The sequence below is a fragment of the Sorex araneus genome, chromosome X (genome assembly GCF_027595985.1).
Source record: "Sorex araneus isolate mSorAra2 chromosome X, mSorAra2.pri, whole genome shotgun sequence".
NCBI lineage: Eukaryota > Metazoa > Chordata > Mammalia > Eulipotyphla > Soricidae > Sorex > Sorex araneus.
In genome coordinates this window covers 332,749,226-332,768,666 of record NC_073313.1, presented here as the reverse complement: position 1 = coordinate 332,768,666, position 19,441 = coordinate 332,749,226, and the positions used below count along the sequence as shown (strand labels likewise).

At 43.9% G+C, this 19,441-nt stretch overlaps 2 protein-coding genes across 10 annotated transcripts in view; both read left to right on the top strand.

Moving 5' to 3' along the window:
* Positions 1-4,554, top strand: part of TIA1 (TIA1 cytotoxic granule associated RNA binding protein) — a 41,685-nt gene extending 37,131 nt beyond the window's left edge. For all 4 annotated transcript variants that reach the window (XM_055120689.1, XM_055120690.1, XM_004609142.2 and 1 more), the window contains one exon: positions 1,433-4,554. In XM_055120689.1, the coding sequence (XP_054976664.1) occupies positions 1,433-1,559 (127 nt within the window). In that variant the 3' untranslated portion in view covers positions 1,560-4,554. The remainder of the gene's footprint in view (positions 1-1,432) is intronic.
* Positions 4,555-7,325: 2,771 nt separating this feature from the next.
* The window catches only part of CXH2orf42 (chromosome X C2orf42 homolog), a 29,272-nt gene continuing 17,156 nt past the window's right edge, over positions 7,326-19,441 (top strand). Inside the window, exons 1-5 of one of the 6 annotated variants that reach the window (XM_055123399.1) lie at positions 7,326-7,377; positions 12,044-12,319; positions 13,649-14,482; positions 15,934-16,044; positions 18,835-18,939. In XM_055123399.1, coding sequence (XP_054979374.1) covers positions 13,660-14,482; positions 15,934-16,044; positions 18,835-18,939 — 1,039 coding nt within the window. In that variant the 5' untranslated portion in view covers positions 7,326-7,377; positions 12,044-12,319; positions 13,649-13,659. Of the gene's footprint in view, positions 7,447-7,561; positions 7,583-12,043; positions 12,320-13,648; positions 14,483-15,933; positions 16,045-18,834; positions 18,940-19,441 lie in introns of those variants that run through there. The other 5 variants (XM_055123398.1, XM_055123400.1, XM_055123402.1 and 2 more) reach the window with 5 other exon arrangements.

Below are 19,441 nucleotides of genomic sequence, written 5' to 3'. Positions count from 1 at the left end.
AGTGGTAATATGTGGTAGGGCACTTGTCTTGCATCCAGCCAACCCAGGTTTAATACCTGGCACCCTATATAGTCCCCTGAGCTCGGCCAGGAATGATCTCCCAAGTGCAGAACTAGGAGTTAAGCCCTGAGTACCACTGGGTGTGACCCAAACCCCTAAACCTCCCCAAAAAGAAAAGAGAGCTTAATAGTTAAACTTTTTAAAAGTGATTTATGGTCATAGCCATTCTTAGATGTATTTATTTTAATGCTAGTTGTTTTGTTTTATTTTTTCTTGTTTTTTTTTTTGGGGGGGGTCACACCCGGTGATGCACAGGGGGTTACTCCTGGCTCATGCACTCAGGAATTACTCCTGGCGGTGCTCGGGGGACCATATGGGATGCTGGGAATCGAACCTGGGTCAGCCGCGTGCAAGACAAACGCCCTACCTGCTGTGCTATCGCTCCAGCCCCAAGACAGTTTTATTCTTAATGTGATTATGTGGAAAGTTTCACGTATCACCTGAATTAGACAAATTATAAAGTTAGGGATCTGAGACATAGTACAGGGATTAAGGTGCCTGCCTTGCTCACGGCAGACCCCAGTTCTCCAGGACAGAATGGCAGCATGTTGCCTAATCAGCCTGCAGGGTATCGTGTGGTATTCCCTGAGCATCAACAAGTATTCTCCCCCCCCCCAAAAAAAAATTAGGAAGTTAAAAATGCTGATAATTATTTTAATTTCTTTGAGTAATATAAACACTAATCCATATGCCAAATGATTATCTTGCAGTGACTTATTCAATATATATCTCATCCATATGGGGCAGTTTTCTGCAACGAGAGTTTTTTTTCTGAGTTCAAAGAGGATATTGTAGGCTGGGGGCTGGAGGGCCTGAGTGATTGTGCAGTGGGTAGGGCACATGCCTTGCCCACAGGCAACCCAGTTTTGATCCCAGGCACCGCATGTGGTTCCCTGAGCACTGCCAGAAGTAATTCCTAAGCACAGAGCCAGGAGTAACCTCTGAGCATTGGCAAGTGCAGCCCCAAACCAAAAAGAAGAAGAAGTTGGGAGTACAGTGGGAAGGACACTTGCTTTACACGAAGCTGACCCAAGTTCAATCCCTGTCATTCATTATGGTGTCCCAGAGTGGTCCTGCATGTAGAGCCAGGAGTTATCCCTAAGCACTGCCAGGTGTGGCCAAGAACAAAAAAAAAGGGGGGCAGGGTAATAGAAGTTTACATATGAAGGATATTTTCTAGAAGTCATTAAACTAAAAAAATAGGCTACAAATTAATGAGATTGCTAGTTTTTTAAGAGAAAAATTCTTTTTTTCCTTTCCTCTGACTAAACATTTTATTTGAATTTAGGAAAAAATACATTTATTGTGTATTATGTTAACTACTCGTTTCATTTTAATCCCTCCCTTCTGCTTCTTTCACCTTCTCTATCAGTCAGACACAGTCTTCCGCACCATGGATGGGACCAAATTACGGAGTACAGCCTCCTCCAGGACAGAATGGCAGCATGTTGCCTAACCAGCCTGCTGGGTACCGCGTGGCAGGATATGAAACCCAGTGAACAAGGACTACAGAATCTTAGAGCCAGTGGCTTGAGGCTACAGAGTGGAAAGCCGTTGTTTACTTAATGATTCATCAAATCAGTCAGTGCAAATGTCAGATACAATGTATTTATTTAAAAGATTTCATTTTTTAATCATGAAATTACTTATCATCCACATTGTTTTTCAAAGAAACAAGATGCTGGATGTCTGCCAATTTTTGCCTTCATTACTTTTTTGATAAAGTTTCTCAGATCCTTGTTTGAAATACAAATGCAGGGATTGCTGCCACTTTTTTAAATTAAGAGGCAGAAAATTGCACAATGTTGAACTTTTTTCCACTAAAGTAGTGTGCAGTTCTAGTTTGCATTCCTGATGATTTAAAATATGTAATATAAATATGTAAAAAAAAAAGAGAGAAAAAGAAAAGAAAAACCAAAACTGTGCATAGTCTAGAAGTTCTTTGTAATCTTCAGCTTGTGCACAATTCTGTTTTAGGTTTTGTGTTTTTTTTTTTTTAAGGCATTGTTTGAACGGTCCCATTTCCACTGTTTTCCTTTTGGAATTTTTAAACATAAATTATTAGTTTGCATCATTTTTGTATCTTCATTTTTCCATGAATTTGTCTTGCCTTATTAGAGTTCTGTAAAATAAACTTAAAAATGGGCAAAAATAATGTTCACTTAGATTGAAAACTTTACTCAGATGGATTGATAGTTGCATTCATCTTGTGTTTTATATGAGAAGGTGCCTCAAGAATTCCCTGTTGGATTTGTTTTAAAGGATTTTTATCTTCTGTGATAAACTTTGCTGTGTACCAGGAAACATAAAAACAAAAACTTGTGACTAAAGAAAATCTCTGAAATGTGATAAGTTTTTATGAACCCATGTCAATTTTATGTGTCAACTTATACATTTACATGTCTTGTTTCATTATGTAAAATGTTTTAGCAATTTATGATTTTGCACAGTTAGCATACTGCCATTTCCTTCTTAAAGGCATCATGCAGAGTTGACAAGAGATTTACAAGGTTTTGTTTGCATGTGAATATCAAACACATACTTTGATAGTCTTTGAATATAAAGTCATCAGCTCTTGTTTTTCAAAAATTTTGAGACACAAAGTTATATGTAACGGAATATATTAAGTTGCCATTTTCTAGTTACATTTACTCAGAAAAGAGTAAATCATCTTAATTGTAATATGTACAAATGATAGCTGTGAAACTGTAGAATATGCTGATATCAGGCTTGGGGTTTGTTATGAACTCCGAAATTAGCCTGAAGGACCAGCCGGGCAAAGCATTTTTTAAATGTTCAGAGGCCAAAATATAAACAAACAAACAAAAAAAAACCTTAAAATCCTACCTCCGTAAACAGCCTTCAAAGAGGAAAATCCTCAGTGCAATCATTATTTGATTCTTTTTGGTACCTGTTTTCCTGGAGTTCCCAATTTTATTATTTTGGGGTCCTCCGAGCATTAAGAGGTTTAATCTTTGATGGCATTGTTCTAGTTTTGAAATTTCTAGTACATTTCAGAGTCTCTTAGAAGAATTGTGGGAGATTTTGTTTTGTTGTGGTTTTTTGTTTTTTCAGTGAGGTCAAAAACTTAATTCTTCCTTGACTCACAAAGGGGAAGGGTCCCCGGTATATATATTTGGATGGCTGGTTATTTTTAAGACCTCAGAGAGCTCCTAGAATTTTATTTAGCAACTACAAAAGGCTTGGAGATCTTAGAATTTCCTGGCCTGGCCTTTGTCTTCCAGGTAGGAGCAGTTAACTCTAAGCTGGTCTCTAAGCCAATACTCTTGTAAACCAGAGCCCAGGAAAGACAGCTCATACGTGTTTAATTCTCTGGAGCTCAATTCTATGCAGTTGTACTGATGTTTCATTAAGTCACTGTGTATTTTCAAGTGTTGATAAAAGTTGCTTTATGGAAGATGAGAAAATTTTTAAATACTTGGAAATTTTATTTCCTGTTCTATAGATCAGGGCATGCAACCCAAAGCAGCTTGAATAAAATACTCAAAAAAAATAGCAGCAAGCTATTTTTAGTTTCTTCTGACTTGATTCTATTTAGTTCCCTCATTTTTGTCTGATTCAAAAAATATGTCCTGTATACCTGTGGACTGCAGGGTAAATTATTTGTGCATAAATAATTTCAGCAAAAATACAGTTTATCTTTCATTTTGACTATTTCAAGTAATGATACTTTTTATTAGCCAGTATATTTTCTTATTACACAAATGTACGCTGACTACTTTTTGAGAAGTGGTATTATGCATGACGAAAAGGCTACTACTGAACAGTCACATTTCAGGAACATTGCTAACTTTGGTTTAAATTTTACTCTTATTGTTAAAACATCATTTAAAGACTTTTCAGTCTAATAGTACTTAGTAATCAATTGAGGGAATTAGAGTTTTAAACAATTTCATTTTTTGCAATATGCATTCAAATTTTATTTTTAAATACATCTGGTACTGTAATGAACCTCAAATTATTCCCACTTAATGGGTCATTAATCCAGTATTCTTTGCCCTGACTTCGGATATTAAAGTTCTTTTATGTTTTCTATAACCTGTGGGATCTCCTTGCAATGATTATTGTGTGTGAGAGATCTTTTTTGACCTAGCCATATTGTTACATTAGATTTTTTAAAAATCTTTTTTTCAGAAACCATGGTTTGCATTGAATTGCTGTTTAACACCACAAAAAGTTGGCATTCTGCAGATTTAACTCATCATGAACCAGATCTCATTTTCATTGTTGATAGTATCTGTTGAAGATGAGATTCACAGTCTGATTTTATTCTTTTCCTGTTTTGTCCCTGTGTTTGCTTGTCTTCCTTTTGTATGTTTGTTAGAGCTCTGTTATATTTGATAAGACCGTTTATAAAACCTCATTGCATATAAAGCAAGCTAAATTTACTAAGTGCTATAGGGTGCTCTCGAGGTTACAGTTGAGTTGTAAAAATAAATATGTTTTTAAGAAATAAACTTCCCAGGAAAGAGTGATGATTTCTGAAAACAAATTTATTTTTCGATAGGGATGATCTTTTCCTTAATAACTGCACTTCCTTTTTGTAGGGACTGGAGAGGGGGGCGGGGAGGGGCAGGGAGGGGGTGGTGGCCTCCCATAGGCGCTTACCTGGTGAGCAGGTCTGCCAGTGATTTGATATTGGGCCAATTGCGTGAGGACCATCCTGCAGTTTTCAGGAGAGGCCATGCAGTGTCAGAGTTGTGGGGGAGGGGGGACTGTCATGCGTGCAAGGCTTATGTTCTACCCTTTTGATGATCTTCCAGCCCCACTGCTTTTTGACTATTTTGTTCAGACTTTAAAAAAAAAGTTCCTCCAAAACAACAGATTTAAGAGCCTAAATAAAATGCGTGTGAATGTGTCTCAGTTAAGTAGAAATTTACACTCTGGCCTCTAAAATTGGAGGCTGAAGTTATTCTGATAACTCAAGAAAGGGGGTAGGGTGCTTTTGGCTTCTGACTCAGGATTAGTAGGTTCGGTGAGATACTGGATAGAAAATGAGGATCAGGCAGTTTTACTTGCTAGGTAAATCCCATATTTATTCTTTGTTCATATCTAGAATTTGACCAGCCATATTGACATTAGGCAGGATTTGGAGGAAGGTCCTTTGGTAATACTCAACTCTAACATGGCAAATGCTGACATTTGGGAACCCCCACCAAAAAGCCAAATGGCTACTGATTTCCCCTTGACTATGAATGTGTACAGATTTGTACTTCCATATAAATCTCCCAACAGATTTCTAATGCTTCACATTTGTTTGCATTTGGGGCCAGCCACCTCTGGCAGTGCTCCCAGCTCAGTGTTTGAGGGGTCTCTCCCAGTTGTGCTCAGGACCATGTGCTGCTGGGATCAAACCCCCTTTTCCTGCATTATATAACATGCAGTCAAGGGCTGTACATTCGTGGTCATTGTAGTTATCAAAGACAGGGACCTTAAAAGCAACAGTAAGAAAATTAAAGACTTGGGGCTGGAATAATTGCACAGGGGGTAGGGTGTTTGCCTTGCATGAGGCCAACCCAGGTTCAAATCCCAGCATCCCATATGGTCCCCTGAGCACCACCAAGAGTAACCCCTGTGCATTGCTGGGTGTAACCCAAAAAGCAAACAAAGAAAAGAAAATTAAAGACTTGGGGGCCAAAGCAATTTGCCTTGTATGCGCTTGACCTGGGTTCAATCTCCGACATCACTGAGTACCACCAGGAGTAACTCCTGAGGTCAAAGCCAGGAGTAACCCCTGAACATCTCCGGGTGTGACCCAAAAAGTGAGAAAAAACACTCAAAAATAAAAGACTAGGGGTACAGTGACTTAGACTGCCTAGCCTGAAAGTGTGGGGTCACAAGACTAATCCCCGTGCCACTCGTGTGTGTGTGTGTGTGTGTTTGTGTGTGTGACAGATCCCATGGCCAGCATTCCAACCATAATGTGTGAAAGTGCCAAGTGAAACCCTCAACAAGCATGTGTGTGTGAGCACCACAACTTAAAAGGAATTGGAACCACAGGGAGGACTCCGCTGAGGAGCACCACCACTGAGTGTGTGAGCAGCACGGTCAGGTATGTGACTCCCATCACTGCAACAACAGTGACAATGACAGAATGGGGATGAAGGGAATAAAAACACTGCTACAGGGGCTGGAGCGATAGTACAGCAGGTAGGGTGCTTGCCTCGCATGCAGCCAAACCAAGGTTCTATCTCCACATCCCGTGTGATGCTGGTGCACCACCAGGAGTCATTCCTGAGTGCAGAGCCAGGAGTAACCCTGAACATGTCCCTAAAACAAAAACAAAACACTGTCCACAACGATAATCATTTGATAACAAATGTGTCAACAGTAGTACTATCAACCAAAACTCAGAGGGATATATTCCGTATACTGCAAGAAACAACCTACCTAAAACAATCCCATACTAGAATGAAGGTGAAATGGGATAAAATTCAAGGGCACTTACCATCAACTAATTCTGTATTAAATGAACTTCTAAAGCACATAGTTCAGGAAAAATGGAATCCCAGAATAAAAATCTAAGCTACAAAAAAGGAAATGATAAATCAACAATGTAAATGAATACTGATGTATAAATCAACAAATATAATGCCCTCTTTTTCTGAACAAAAGTAACAGCTGTGTTTGGGGGCTGGGTGGAGGGTGGAAGGCATATGCTGTGCCCACAGCATTACCCTGTACTATCAATCCGACTAGATATACTTACAAGTAACATCTGAAACAAAAGTACACGGGAAAATATATACCAGGGAAATTTAAACAAAGTGTAGCCGAACTAATAGGAAAAAAAAAAAAGGCACAAATGTCTCTTCCCAAAGACACGAGATATAATATTCAACACTATTTTTAAAGGATCATAGGGAGGAGGTCTGGGGGGTCTGGAGAGATGGTACGGTGGCTAGATGCTTGACTTGTACACCTCATGTGGTTTCGCCCAGCCCGATGGCCAGGAATGATCCCTAAGCACGGAGGCAGGAGGAATTGAGTCCTGAGCAGGGCCCCCCCAAAAAAAACATACAAACAGAAAAAGATCTTAGGGTCTGAAAAGTGACGGAAAGATAATCATTCCTAGTATCGAGGATCAAAAAATGACTACATGCTCTACTTTATTTGTAAACAACAGTCAAACCCAGAAATTTCCGGCACCGGGGAAACTACAACTCCCATCATACACCGCCAGCTGAAGTGGGCGGGCCCTGGCTGCGCGTGGGCGCCCTGGCCAATAACGACAGTTGTTACAGCGAAAAGCTCGGCCCTGTTTGTAAAAGGCCGCGGCAGACGAAGAGAGAGGAGGTGAGGGCGGTCGTCAAACCTGGGGCCCCCGGGGCCACGTTGCGGGCGGAGGCGGGAGGCACCGGGCAGGTGAGGGGGCCGTGCTGACTGGAAGCGGGGGCGGCGGTGGACAGGGGCGTAGAGACGGGAATTGCGCAGGAAAGGGCGTCCCGGGAGCAGGGTCCGGGCCAGTGATGCTCCTGCGGCGGCCTGCGTGGGACCGGAAGTGAGTGGCGGCGCGGGGAGGATGCCGGGAAGCGGCCCCGGGGGCTGCGTCCGGGCCGGGCGGGGTCCCGGGGACCCCGGGAGCCCGGGGAGCCCGCGGGGGCGGACTTGCCCGGCTGTTTGAGACCGCGCCGAGTTGCAGGACACTGGCAGGGCCTGCCTTGTAGGCCTGCCCCCTGTGGTCTGGGATCCAGACAGTTCCACACTCCCCATCCACCCTCTGGTGGGTGTGAGACTTGGAGCGCACGCAGCTCTCTCGGGACCGGGGCCTTTTCCCCTGAGCGGGCACCAAAGTGAATAAAATAGAGGCTCTTGTTCACAGGATCGCGGGGAGCAAGCAGTGCATAACAAGTACGGTTTGGGAACTGCTAGCCACATGCTGCCTTCCTGGTGGTCGATTGTTCTCTACACTTGCAGTGCTTCACAGGCATGAAATAGCATCCCTCCCCTCCCCCCACACGCACACTGTAAAGTGTGAAGGTTTTTGTCGTCAAAGGGCACCAGAACGAAAAGCCCGTACTTCCAGGGAGTGATCATGGTTAACCCTAACAGGACCAGGCCCCCTTGGGGTTGAGGGAGACATAGGAGAGGAGGGGTTTGGGCCCCACCCAGCTGTGCTCAGCGTTTTACTTGCCTGGTGCTCATGGATCACTCCTGGTGGGGCTATGGAACCATATGGGGTGCCAGGATGGAATGAGGATCATACATGCAAGACAACCCCAGTACTATCGCTCCCGCCTCCAGGACCGGTTTCTTTTCATACGCAGGTTCGCTGAGTAAAGGTACTGGGAAGAGTACCAGTTGAAAGGCAGGATTCAAATGCTGGTGTTATTCCCTGAGCACAGAGCCAGGAGTGAGCCCTGAGCACTAATGGGTGTGGCCCCCAAACCAAAACAAACGCAGGTTCTTTACAAGTTGTGTTGACTTATTTGTATGTGCTTTCAGGATAGCATTTGCAGTACATGGCATTTGTACATGTTAAGTTCAAATAGTACAGTGAGGTGTAGGTCTCCTTCCCTCAATTTCCCGGGTTCTTTCTTCTGAGATAATAGAGATATTCTGTGTGTGTGTGTGTTCCATCTGTTTTTCTGCATTGCCAAGGATGTGACAGATCTCATGCATACCCAGCTTGTGCTTTGTCCCAGAGCCACATCTTGGCCACTGTCCTTTAAAAAAGAAAAAAAAAGAAATATTTTGGCGGGGGTCGTGGGGGATGGGGTTTCTGACTCTGTGGTCAGAGATTACTCCTTGTGGTGTGATCATACGTGGTCCCAGGGATCTAATGGAGGTGGGTAGCATGCAAGGCAAATAACTGCTGTCTTCACTATCTTTTATTTTTTAACTAGCGTATCATACATGGATATTCATATTTTTCAGTGCAAAGTATAAATGCCCTACCCACTATGCTGTCGGTCCAGCCCCACCCTTCCCTTTTCCCTTTGCCTTTCCTCTCACCCTTCCTTTTCCTTCCCACTCCGCCTTTCCCTTTTTTTTTTTCCTTTTTGTGCTGTGGATTAACCCATAGCCTCATCCTTGTAAAACAAATAATGTACTGCTGAGTCACAGCCCTAACCCTGTTTTCACTTTTATTATTATATCCCTAGAAGCACACACATTTTTAACATTGATTAAATTCGATGGACCTGTGTGTTTATTTTTTCACTTACGCTTTTGATGTTCTGTTTGAGCCGCATGGGGAGGGGCCACACCTGGCGATATTCAGGGGCTGACCTGAATTGTGCTCAGTTGCAGCCCCTGGCAATGCTCAAGAGACCATATGTGGTGCCAAGGATTCAAAACAGGGACCGTCACGTGAAATGTAACCTGTGATATCTCTCCAGCCCCTGTTCTAAGAATTTTTTTTTTGCTTTTTTTTTTTTTGGGGTCACACCTGGCAATGCACAGGGGTTACTCCTGGCTCTGCACTCAGGAATTACACCTGGCAGTGCTCAGGGAACCATATGGGACGCTGGGAATCGAACCCGGGTCGGCCGCATGCAAGGCAAACGCCCTACCCGCTGTGCTATCACTCCAGCCCCTGTTCTAAGAATTTTGTGCTTATTTATTTATTTATTTAGTTTTGGTTGTGCTGAGGATTTAACCCAGGTCTCACATGGGCAAGGTAGGCACTACCACTAAACCGCATCTTGGCCCAGGGTTTTACAGTTTTGTTTTCAGGCTTTTTTAGGGTTGTTTTGTTTGTTTGTTTGTTTGTTTTTGAATCATAGTGAGATACAGTTACAGAGTTGTTCATGATTGGCTTACAGTCATATGATGTTCCAACGCCAGTCCCTTCACCAGTGTACATCCATCACCTAGGTCCCCAGTTTCCCTCTCTGCCCAACACCTGCTGCCTCTATAACAATTTTCTTCTCTCTATATATATACATTATGGTTTGTGTGGGTTTTACAGTTTTAACATGTCTGTGATCCATTTTGAGTTTGTGACCCATCTTTTTTTATTTTTCCTTTTGGGTCACACCCAGCGATGCTCAGGGGTTACTCCTGGCTCTGCACTCAGGAATTACTCCTGGTGGTGCTGGGGGACCATATGGGATGCCGGGGATTGAACCTGGGCCGGCCGTGTGCAAGGCAAATGCCCTACCCGTTATACTATCACTCTGGCCCCCAACCCATCTCTTTTTTCCCCCCCCCGGGTGACAAACCTGGCAGTGCTCTGGGTCTGTTCTTGACTCTGCCTCTGTGCTCAAGTGTGATCACTAGTGGTGTGATCTAGGGACCATAGATGGTGCTGGGGATTCGAACCAGGATTATTGATTGAGTTAACATTATTGTTAACCATGGTTTCTTGTGTATATAAATCCAACAGGACACCCATCACCTCCCAAGGACTCCAGTAACCCCTCTCTTTCAACACTGCCCCCCAACCCAAGTTCAGTTGTATGGACCAGTGTTCCTGTTATATTGACTTTGGCCCTTTGTTGCTTCCTTGCTTCGGACCATGTGTGATGCTGGGGATCAAACCTGGGTCATCGGCATGCAGGGCAAGCCCTTCCTCACTGTGCTACTGCTTTGCCCTAGGAACTGTCTGTACTGTCCCAGTGTCTTTAGGTTTTTATGGAGCAGAATGGTAGTTCAAGGATTAAGGCCCATGTTTTGATTGTGGCCAACCCTGATTCAGTATTTAGCATCATACAGGTTTGGCTCTGGGGATTCCCAGCACCATTTGGGTTTGGCCTTTGCTGCACCCAGGCAGTGCCAGGCTGGCTTAGGCAATAAGCCAGCACTGACACTGTGGGTCCTGAGCAGCACTGCAACATTAGGCCTTTGCATGGAACCTCCTGCCCCTTGGCCATGCTGCAACTCACTAGGAGGGGCCCAGGCCTCCTGAGCACTACCTGGGTGTTACCTTCCTTCCCTCCCTCTCCCTTCCCCATACACATTGTAATTGTGTCTGTTATTTGGATTTTAGACCACACCTGATTGTCCTCAGGGCTTACTCCTAGCTCTGCACTCTGGGATCACTCTAGGAAGGGCTCAGGATTAAATTGGGTGCCAGGTATCAAACCTGGGTCAGCAGCATGGTGCAAGGCAAGCATCCTACCTTTTGTATTATCTCTCCTGTCCCATGTTTTGTAATTTTGAAAGGTACTAACAAATTGCCCTCTACAGAGTGCAGTAAAAAATGTTAAGAAATAAATAATAGGATGGGGGCTGGAGAGATAGCACAGCGGGTAGGGCGTTTGCCTTGCACGCGGCCGACCCGGGTTCAAATCCCAGCATCCCATATGGTCCCCTGAGCACGGCCAAGGGTAATTCCTGAGCGCAGAGCCAGGAGTAACCCCTGTGCATCTCCAGGTGTGACCCAAAAAGCAAAAAAAAAAAAAAGAAAGAAATAATAGGATGAGCTAAGGGGATAGTTTAATGGTCAAAGTGTTTGCATATGGGAGGCCTAAATTCTATCCCTGGCGCTATGTGATCTCCGGAGCAGCCCCTGAGCACTGCTGGATATAGTCCCAGCATATAGTCCCCAAATGAGGACAGAGTAGAATTTTCAAGATGATGCTAAAGTTATGGCATCTTAAGGCTTTACCATAAACAATTTGGAGACCAGTGCCTCTCTTAATGAGTTTTGTTTTGTTTTGTTTTTCTTCTTTCCACTCGTAGAAAACAACGTTGTGCTATGGTCACAGACATAATTGATAGTAAACGGTGGTCTGAATTCCTTACTGGGGGCCAGAGTGATAGCACAGTGTGTAAGGTGCTTGCCTCACTTGCAGCCAACCTGGATTGATCTGCGGCATCCCAGATGGTCTCCAAGCCTGCCAGGAGTGATCCCTGAGTACAGAGCCAGGATTAAGCCTGAGCACTGCCCACTATGACCCCAAACTCAAAATAAATAAATAGGAGGAATTCTAAATAGGGTGAATTCTTGTGACTTTGGCAGAACATTTTCTCCTAAGAACCCATGCATAGCTTTGATATTTTCTTCTTGTTACAGTTTCCAAGATCTCCACAGAGCACGGGGGAATCTTCTTCAACTGGGGACTCTGGGCAGAAGCTTTGCTATTGCTTGACCAAGGAGGAAGCAGAATGTCCATATTGTTACACCGTAGAGTTCAAATTTCAGAAGACATTGGGTTAAGCAGTAGCATTTACTCTGCAAATGAATATGTTTTCACCTCTCCTCTATGATCATCATAAATGAATGAAGTGCCTTTTAGGTCTTAAGAAATCAGGGGATACGGTTTTCCAAATGCCCTGGCAGCTGATACAGGTAGAATTTGTGTGGGGTTTGACTGGGTTTTGTGTGATGTGGTGAAAGGGAAAGAATTCACCTTTCTCATTCCCCAGCCCTTGCTTAAATTAAAGTTCTGGGCATGTCAGGTTTCGATTGTTTTAAAAAATAGGATGGGATCTAACTCTTTCATACAAGGGCCTAATGGCTCCAGGGTGAAATACTTTGACACACTTTCCTCTGAGGAAACCTTTTTGGATCATTTTTAATGGGTTTTTCATCACAAGCAATACAAAATAAATTATTTAGGTCCTGCTTTGGGGAGCGGGGTGGAAACGTTTGAAATATGGTGATGGGAAGGTGTAATGGTGGTGGGATTGGTGTTGGAATATTAAATAAGAGAAATTAATTTTAAAAAAGAATAGGACTGAATCTAGAGGAACATCTTGGTTATTGCATTAGGACTTTGTTTTGTTTAATGAATTTTCTGGGGATTTGGGGGCCATGCCCAGCAGTGCTGGAGGCTATTCCTGGCTTAGTACTTAGGTGTCACTCTCAGTGGTGCTCGGGGTCCAGGCAGTGCAGCGGTCAGACCTAGGCCCTCATTCAAAGCCTCTGCTTATCACTTTGTTAGGATTTTAAAATAGAGTGAGAGATAGGACTGGGTATGTAACCTCTGTGATTGCCTGACATGGTTCAGACTCTGGGTTTGATTCCCGGCACCTTTTGTGGACTGGAAAGAGAGTACAGCAGGTAGGGCGCTTGCCTTACATACAGCTGATCCAGGTTCTATCCCCAGCATCCCATATAGTCCCCCAAGCACCCCCAGGAGTCATCCCTGAACTTAGAGCCAGGAGTAAACCCTGAGCACCGTCAGGTATGCCATAAAAACCAAAAAAATTAATATAATTTGGAAGGCAGGAGATTAAGGGGGCACATGCTGTAGCTTTGGAATGTTGTAAATCATGATGATGCCTAAAATGAAAATAAAAGGAACAGCCAAACTTCTCCCACTTTTTTTTTTGCTTTTTGCTTTTTGGGTCACACCGGCGATGCACAGGGGTTACTCCTGGCTCTGTACTCAGGAATTATCCCTGGTGGTGCTCAGGGGACCATATGGGATGCTGGGAATCGAACCCGGGTTGGCCGCGTGCAAGGCAAACGCCCTACCCGCTGTGCTGTCGCTCCAGCCCCCCCCCCCCCACTTTTTCTTTTAAGGACTTAGATTGATGTTCTTTTTGAGGGTGCAATTTGAAAATTATAGTTTTAGATTTCCATTTGTGCTCTCAATATCATGTCATAATGTACATGTGTGGATGTGGGTGTGTGGTGGTATACTAACACTAACAAGCTTATCGCCTTTTCTAGGGCCTCTGAAAATGGAGCCAAACTCTCTGAGGACTAAAGTTCCAGCTTTCTTATCTGATCTGGGGAAGGCTACATTACGGGGAATCAGAAAGTGTCCCCGATGTGGCACCTACAACGGCACCCGGGGACTGAGCTGTAAGAACAAGACATGTGGAACTATATTCCGCTATGGAGCGCGCAAGCAGCCTAGCGTTGAAGCTGTAAAGATCATCACTGGTTCCAATCTGCAGGTCTACTCAGTGCGCCAAAGGGACCGGGGCCCTGACTACAGATGCTTTGTGGAGTTAGGGGTTTCGGAGACGACAATCCAGATGGTGGATGGGACAATCATCACTCAGCTGAGCTCTGGGCGATGTTACGTCCCCTCGTGCCTGAAAGCGGCTGCCCAGGGCGTTGTGGAAAACCAGTGCCAGCACATCAAGCTGGCGGTGAACTGCCAAGCAGAGGCCACCCCGCTGACCCTAAAGAGCTCAGTCCTGAACGCAATGCAGGCCTCTCCAGAAACCAAGCAGACCATCTGGCAGTTGGCCACGGAGCCCACGGGTCCTCTGGTCCAGAGGATCACTAAAAACATTTTGGTGGTGAAATGCAAGGCAAGCCAGAAGCATAGTCTGGGCTATTTGCATACATCCTTTGTGCAGAAAATCAGCGCAAAAAGTGTGCCTGAGCGCCGTTTCTTCTGCTCCTGCCAGACTCTGAAATCGCACAAGTCAAATGCCCCCAGTGAGGAGGCAGCCCAGAGATGCATTCATTTCTTTGCTTGCATCTGTGCTTTTGCCAGTGACGAGACATTGGCTCAGGAATTCTCAGACTTCCTAAATTTTGATTCCAGCGGTAGGTGGTATGGTTGACCCAGTTACTCTGTCTTTCTAAAATGGCAATGAAAGAGTTCCACTGATGGCATTTGGAGATTTCCTAGCAACCTTCAGAAGCAGTTGGTAGATAATTCAAATGAAAAGCATTCCTTCTTTAAAACCCAGTCAGCACACTTGCAGAAAGGTTGGTTGGTTAGTTGGTTGATCGGTTGGTTGGTTGGTTGAAATGGATAATGGTCAAACTATTTGGGAATTTTTATTGAGTCAATAAATCTTGTAAAGTTAGTTCCCTTTTATAGTTTTACCTTTCCATGATGCCCAATACTTATGAGAACAAACAAAAAAAACCTTATCCAGACGTTTCTTTTCCTTTAGCTTACTTATTTTTTTGAAATATGGAAAACTCAAAAGATCTTTAAGAGTTTCTGCATCAAGTAGCTCAGCTGTAGGACGTTTGGATCCAATCCCTGGCACACCACACATACACACCCCAACAGAAATAAGTGGAAACTTATTTTTCTACTTATTTGTGTTGGCATCTGGAAATTTCCTAGCAACCTTCAGAAGCAGTTGGTAGATAATTCCAGTGAGAAGTGTGGGGCAGAGGGGCCCAATGACAGTGTTCAGGGACCTCTCTGGCTTGCTGTTTGTTGCCTGGATTGAACCTCGGCCTCCCTGCCTGCAAAGCCTTTTGGACTATCTCCCCAGCCCCGTAGAGATGCTTTTCGTTGTATTTTTTAATGGTCCTTAGCAGGTAGCGGCTCCCAAATACTTTCATTTCACATTTTTGTCTAGAGCCTTCCATGGTAGTTGATAAATAATGACATGTTGGGGGAAATACCTGAAGGAGCTTTTGCAGGGGCCCAGAGACTGAAGTGACACATTTACTTGAATTACAGTAGCAAAGTCACCCCACAAATGCAGGGAGTGGAGGATCTGACACCTAAAGGAGCTTATTTAATATAATTTACTTGGGTTTGGGGATCACAGCAGGCAGATCTCAGGGACTGCTCCCAGCTCTGTGTTTGGGGTCTCTCCCCGCAGTGTTGGGGTTAGGGGAACAGTGCCGTGTGCTGGGGGCAAAGCAGAGTCAGCCGCTCTGGACGACACAAGGCAGCACCTTAACCCCTGCACCGTCAGTCTGGTCCAAAGGAGCTTCTTTTACGATCTCCCACTCCATAATCTGGGGGATTTGGATTTTTTTGTTGGGGGGGGGGGGTTGGAGTGGTTCTTAAAGCTTACTTCGGGCTCTGTGCTCAGAGGTTACCCCTGGAAGTGCTCAGGAGACTAGTCTGTGGTGCTGAGGATCCAGCGAGGGTCAGCCATGTGCAAGGCAAGTACTTAATCCTTAGCTCTCTTAAGCATACTTGTTGTCTGGCCTGATTTGGATTTTTAAAATTTTTTCTTAAGTATGGGCCCAAAGTAATTTTTGGATCATGTTAAAATTTTTAAAAATCTGTTCTGTCTTAGGTCTTAAGGAGGTTATCATACCCCAGTCAGGTTGCCATTCAGAATCAACGGTTTCAGCCTGTGAGTCTACTGCTTCTAAGCCAAAGAAGAGGAAAAAGGAAGAAGTGTCTGGTGAGTGGGGAGCTGTCTGCTTGGTTTGTGGCTTTGGTAGTGTTACCTTTGTTTTGTTTTGTTGGGCCACAGCCAGGGGTGCTCAGAGGTAACTTCTGGCTCTCGGTCAGAAAACCTTGTAGTACCAGGGATTGAACCAAGGCCCTACACTCTAGCCACATCTCTGGCCCTGGCTTTACACCTTAATACGCCTAAAGAAAGTGTTAGGAAGTGTCATTCCTAGAGTTTAAAACACCTCAATGGTGGTTAATTACATTTCTCACATTAATTTAGAGATATAGGTTATTACTTGCATATATAAGCATATGTAGTACCATACACACACATATATGCACATATACACACACACACTCATTAGACATATAAATTACTTTTTTAATTCAAATGATACCAGTGTCAGTTAAGGATTCATATATATATGTGTGTGTGTATATATACATATATACATATATGTATGTGTATATATATATATATATATATATTTTTTTTGCTTTTTGAGTCACACGGTGCACAGGGATTACTTCTGGCTTTGCACTCAGGAATTACTCCTGGTGGTGCTCGGGGGACCATAGAGGATGCTGGAATCGAATCTGGGTCTGCCGCATGCAAGGCAAACGCCCTATTCACTGTACTATTGCTCCAGCCCCCTATAATCAATATTAAAATACTGAAGTATTTTAGTATATAATCCTGACCTATACTCTAAATGAAATGATAATATTCCCTGTTCCACCCCTGTGGCCCAAACTCCAAACTTGGGGCTGGAGCAATAGCACAGCAGGTAGGTCGTTTGCCTTGCACGTGGCCGACCCGGGTTCGATTCCCAGCATCCCATATGGTCCCCTGAGCACCACCAGGAGTAATTCCTGAGTGCAGAGCCAGGAGTAACCCCTGTGCATTGCCGGGTGAGACCCAAAAAGAAAAAAAAAAATCTAAACTCCAAACTTACTGATATCTAGGTAAATGCAAATTTTGTTTGTTTGTTTTTGTTTTGAGGCCATACCTGGCAATGTTCAGATGGGATTATTCCTGCCTCTGCACTTAGGAATTACCCCTGAAGTGCTCAGGGTCCATATGGGATTCCAGGTCAGCCACATGCAAGGCAAATGTGCTACCCACTATATTGTCTCTCCAGCCCAGAGTGCAAAATTAAAGTAAAATACTTTTGTTTTCATATTAGTAAATATTTTTTTGAGGGAGTAGTTTGGGTCATACCTGGCAGGGTGCAGGGGAACAATCCTGGTGATACTCAGGGGAACCACTAGGTACCAGGGGATTGAACTGAGGTCTCCAGCTTGCAGAGAATACACTGCACCCATTGAGACATGTTTTGACCCAACAAAGATGCCTTTACTTTTTTTCTTTCCTTCTTTGTTTGTTGTTTATGTGGGGCCACACCTATGAGAAGGGGGGGCAGCTCCTGTCTCTTTCTGCAGAGATTACTCCCAGTGAGCGATGGATGCCCTAAGCATCATGGTACCAGGCACTGAGCCTGGAGCTCCCTCTCACAAAGCATATGCTCTAGTCTTTGCATGCAGCCGACCCCAGTTCAGTCCTGGAGACCATATATGGTCCTCTGAGCAATGGCAGGAGTGATCCCTGAGCACAAAAGTTAAGCCCTGATGTGAGCCCTGGTATGGTCCCAAAGGAAAACAAACAAAAATAGTGACCCTGCTCAATCCCCAGATCCCCATAGAAAGGGTGGTAACAACAGACAAATAATTTTCAGTGTAAATATCTCCCCGGAAATAATGGGAATGATTATACTAAAAAAATTATTTATTTGGGGGCCAGAAAGATAGTACAGTGGTAGGGCATTTGCCTTGCACATGGCAGACCCCGGTTCAATCCCCAGCATCCCATATGGTCCCCTGATCACCATCAGGTATTCAGGAGTGATTCCTGAGTACAGAGCCAGGAGGAACCCCTGAGCACTGGAAGATGTGCCACCCCACCTCCCCCAAACACACACACACACACACACACACACACACACACACACACCTGATTTATTGGAATTTCAAAAAAATTGTGTTGTTGTTAAATCTGTTAGTCCTGATATGATCACAGCTACTTAAAAATTATAGTGTCATGACTGGAGAGATGGTACGGTGGGTAAGGTTCTTGCCTTGCAAGTGATCCTGGTTTGATACTCAGTATCACTTACGGTTTTCTGAAGATGTCTATGAAGAATATAGTACTGTAGTACTGTCGTCCCGTTGTTCGTCAATTTGCTCAAGCGGGCACCAGTAACATCTGCATTGTGAGACTTGTTGTTACTGTATTTGGCATATCGAATACGCAACGGGGAGCTTGCCAGGCTCTCCAAGAGGGATGGAGGAATCAAAGCCGGGTTGGCCGAGTTCAAGGCAAATGCCCTACCCGCTGTGCTATCGCTCCAATCCATAAAGAATATAAAAAACTTAAAATATCAACTTAAAATTTAAAAGGCTTAAAATGTTATTTATAAAAGCTTTTGCATTAGCCTTTATAATATCAACTGAGAAGCTAGCAAAGACTTTCTATACATTTAAGACTCTTCAGAAATTATGGTTGAATCCAAACTGGAGAGATAGTACAGTGAGTAGGGCTCTTATTTTGTGCGTGGTCAGCCCAGGCTCAATCCCCAGCATCCCTTATGATTCCCCTGAGCACTGCCAGGTATTGCCCAAAAAACGAAACAAAACAAATAGAAGACAACAACGACGAAGAAGGAAAAAAAACCCCTAAGATTGAATCAGTGTTGTTCTGCAGATCTGTTATTAAACACAGTAATGGTTTGCGGTTTAGGTGCACAGATGAACAGTACACTGCTGCCTCAAGATGCAGTGAGCAGTAATCTGAGGAAAAGTGGCCTGAAAAAGCCTGTGGTTGCTTCTTCCTTAAAAAGGCAGGGTAAGTTTCCTCCCTGGGAATAGGCTAAAGAGGCAGAAAACCAGAGCAGTGCATAAGGAGATAATAATCTAAAACCAAATCTTAGTTAATTAAGGACATACATTTTGTAAATAAATATTTTTTTAGAAAGTCAGGAAGGTAGGGATCAGAGAGATAGTACAGCAGGCTGGGCATTTGCCTTGCACACTGCCAACCGGGTTCAATCCCCAGTATCCCATATGTTCCCCTGAGCACTGCCAGGAGTGATGTCTGAGCACAGAGCCAGGAATAAGCCCTGAGCACTGCCAGGTGTGGTCCAAACGCCAAAAAGCAGAAAAAAGAAAGAAAGTAAACAGATCAGCAGTGTCAAATAATAGATCTTTAATATTTCCTTTGGTGCAAGGAAAGAAGAAAATAGTTTCTGAGTTATCAAAATGATCTGAATTGTGTTGCAAACCACCGTCTGCTTAGGGGGAAACTCAGGACTTGGGTGGTGGTAAATATACACTGGGGAAGAGATGGA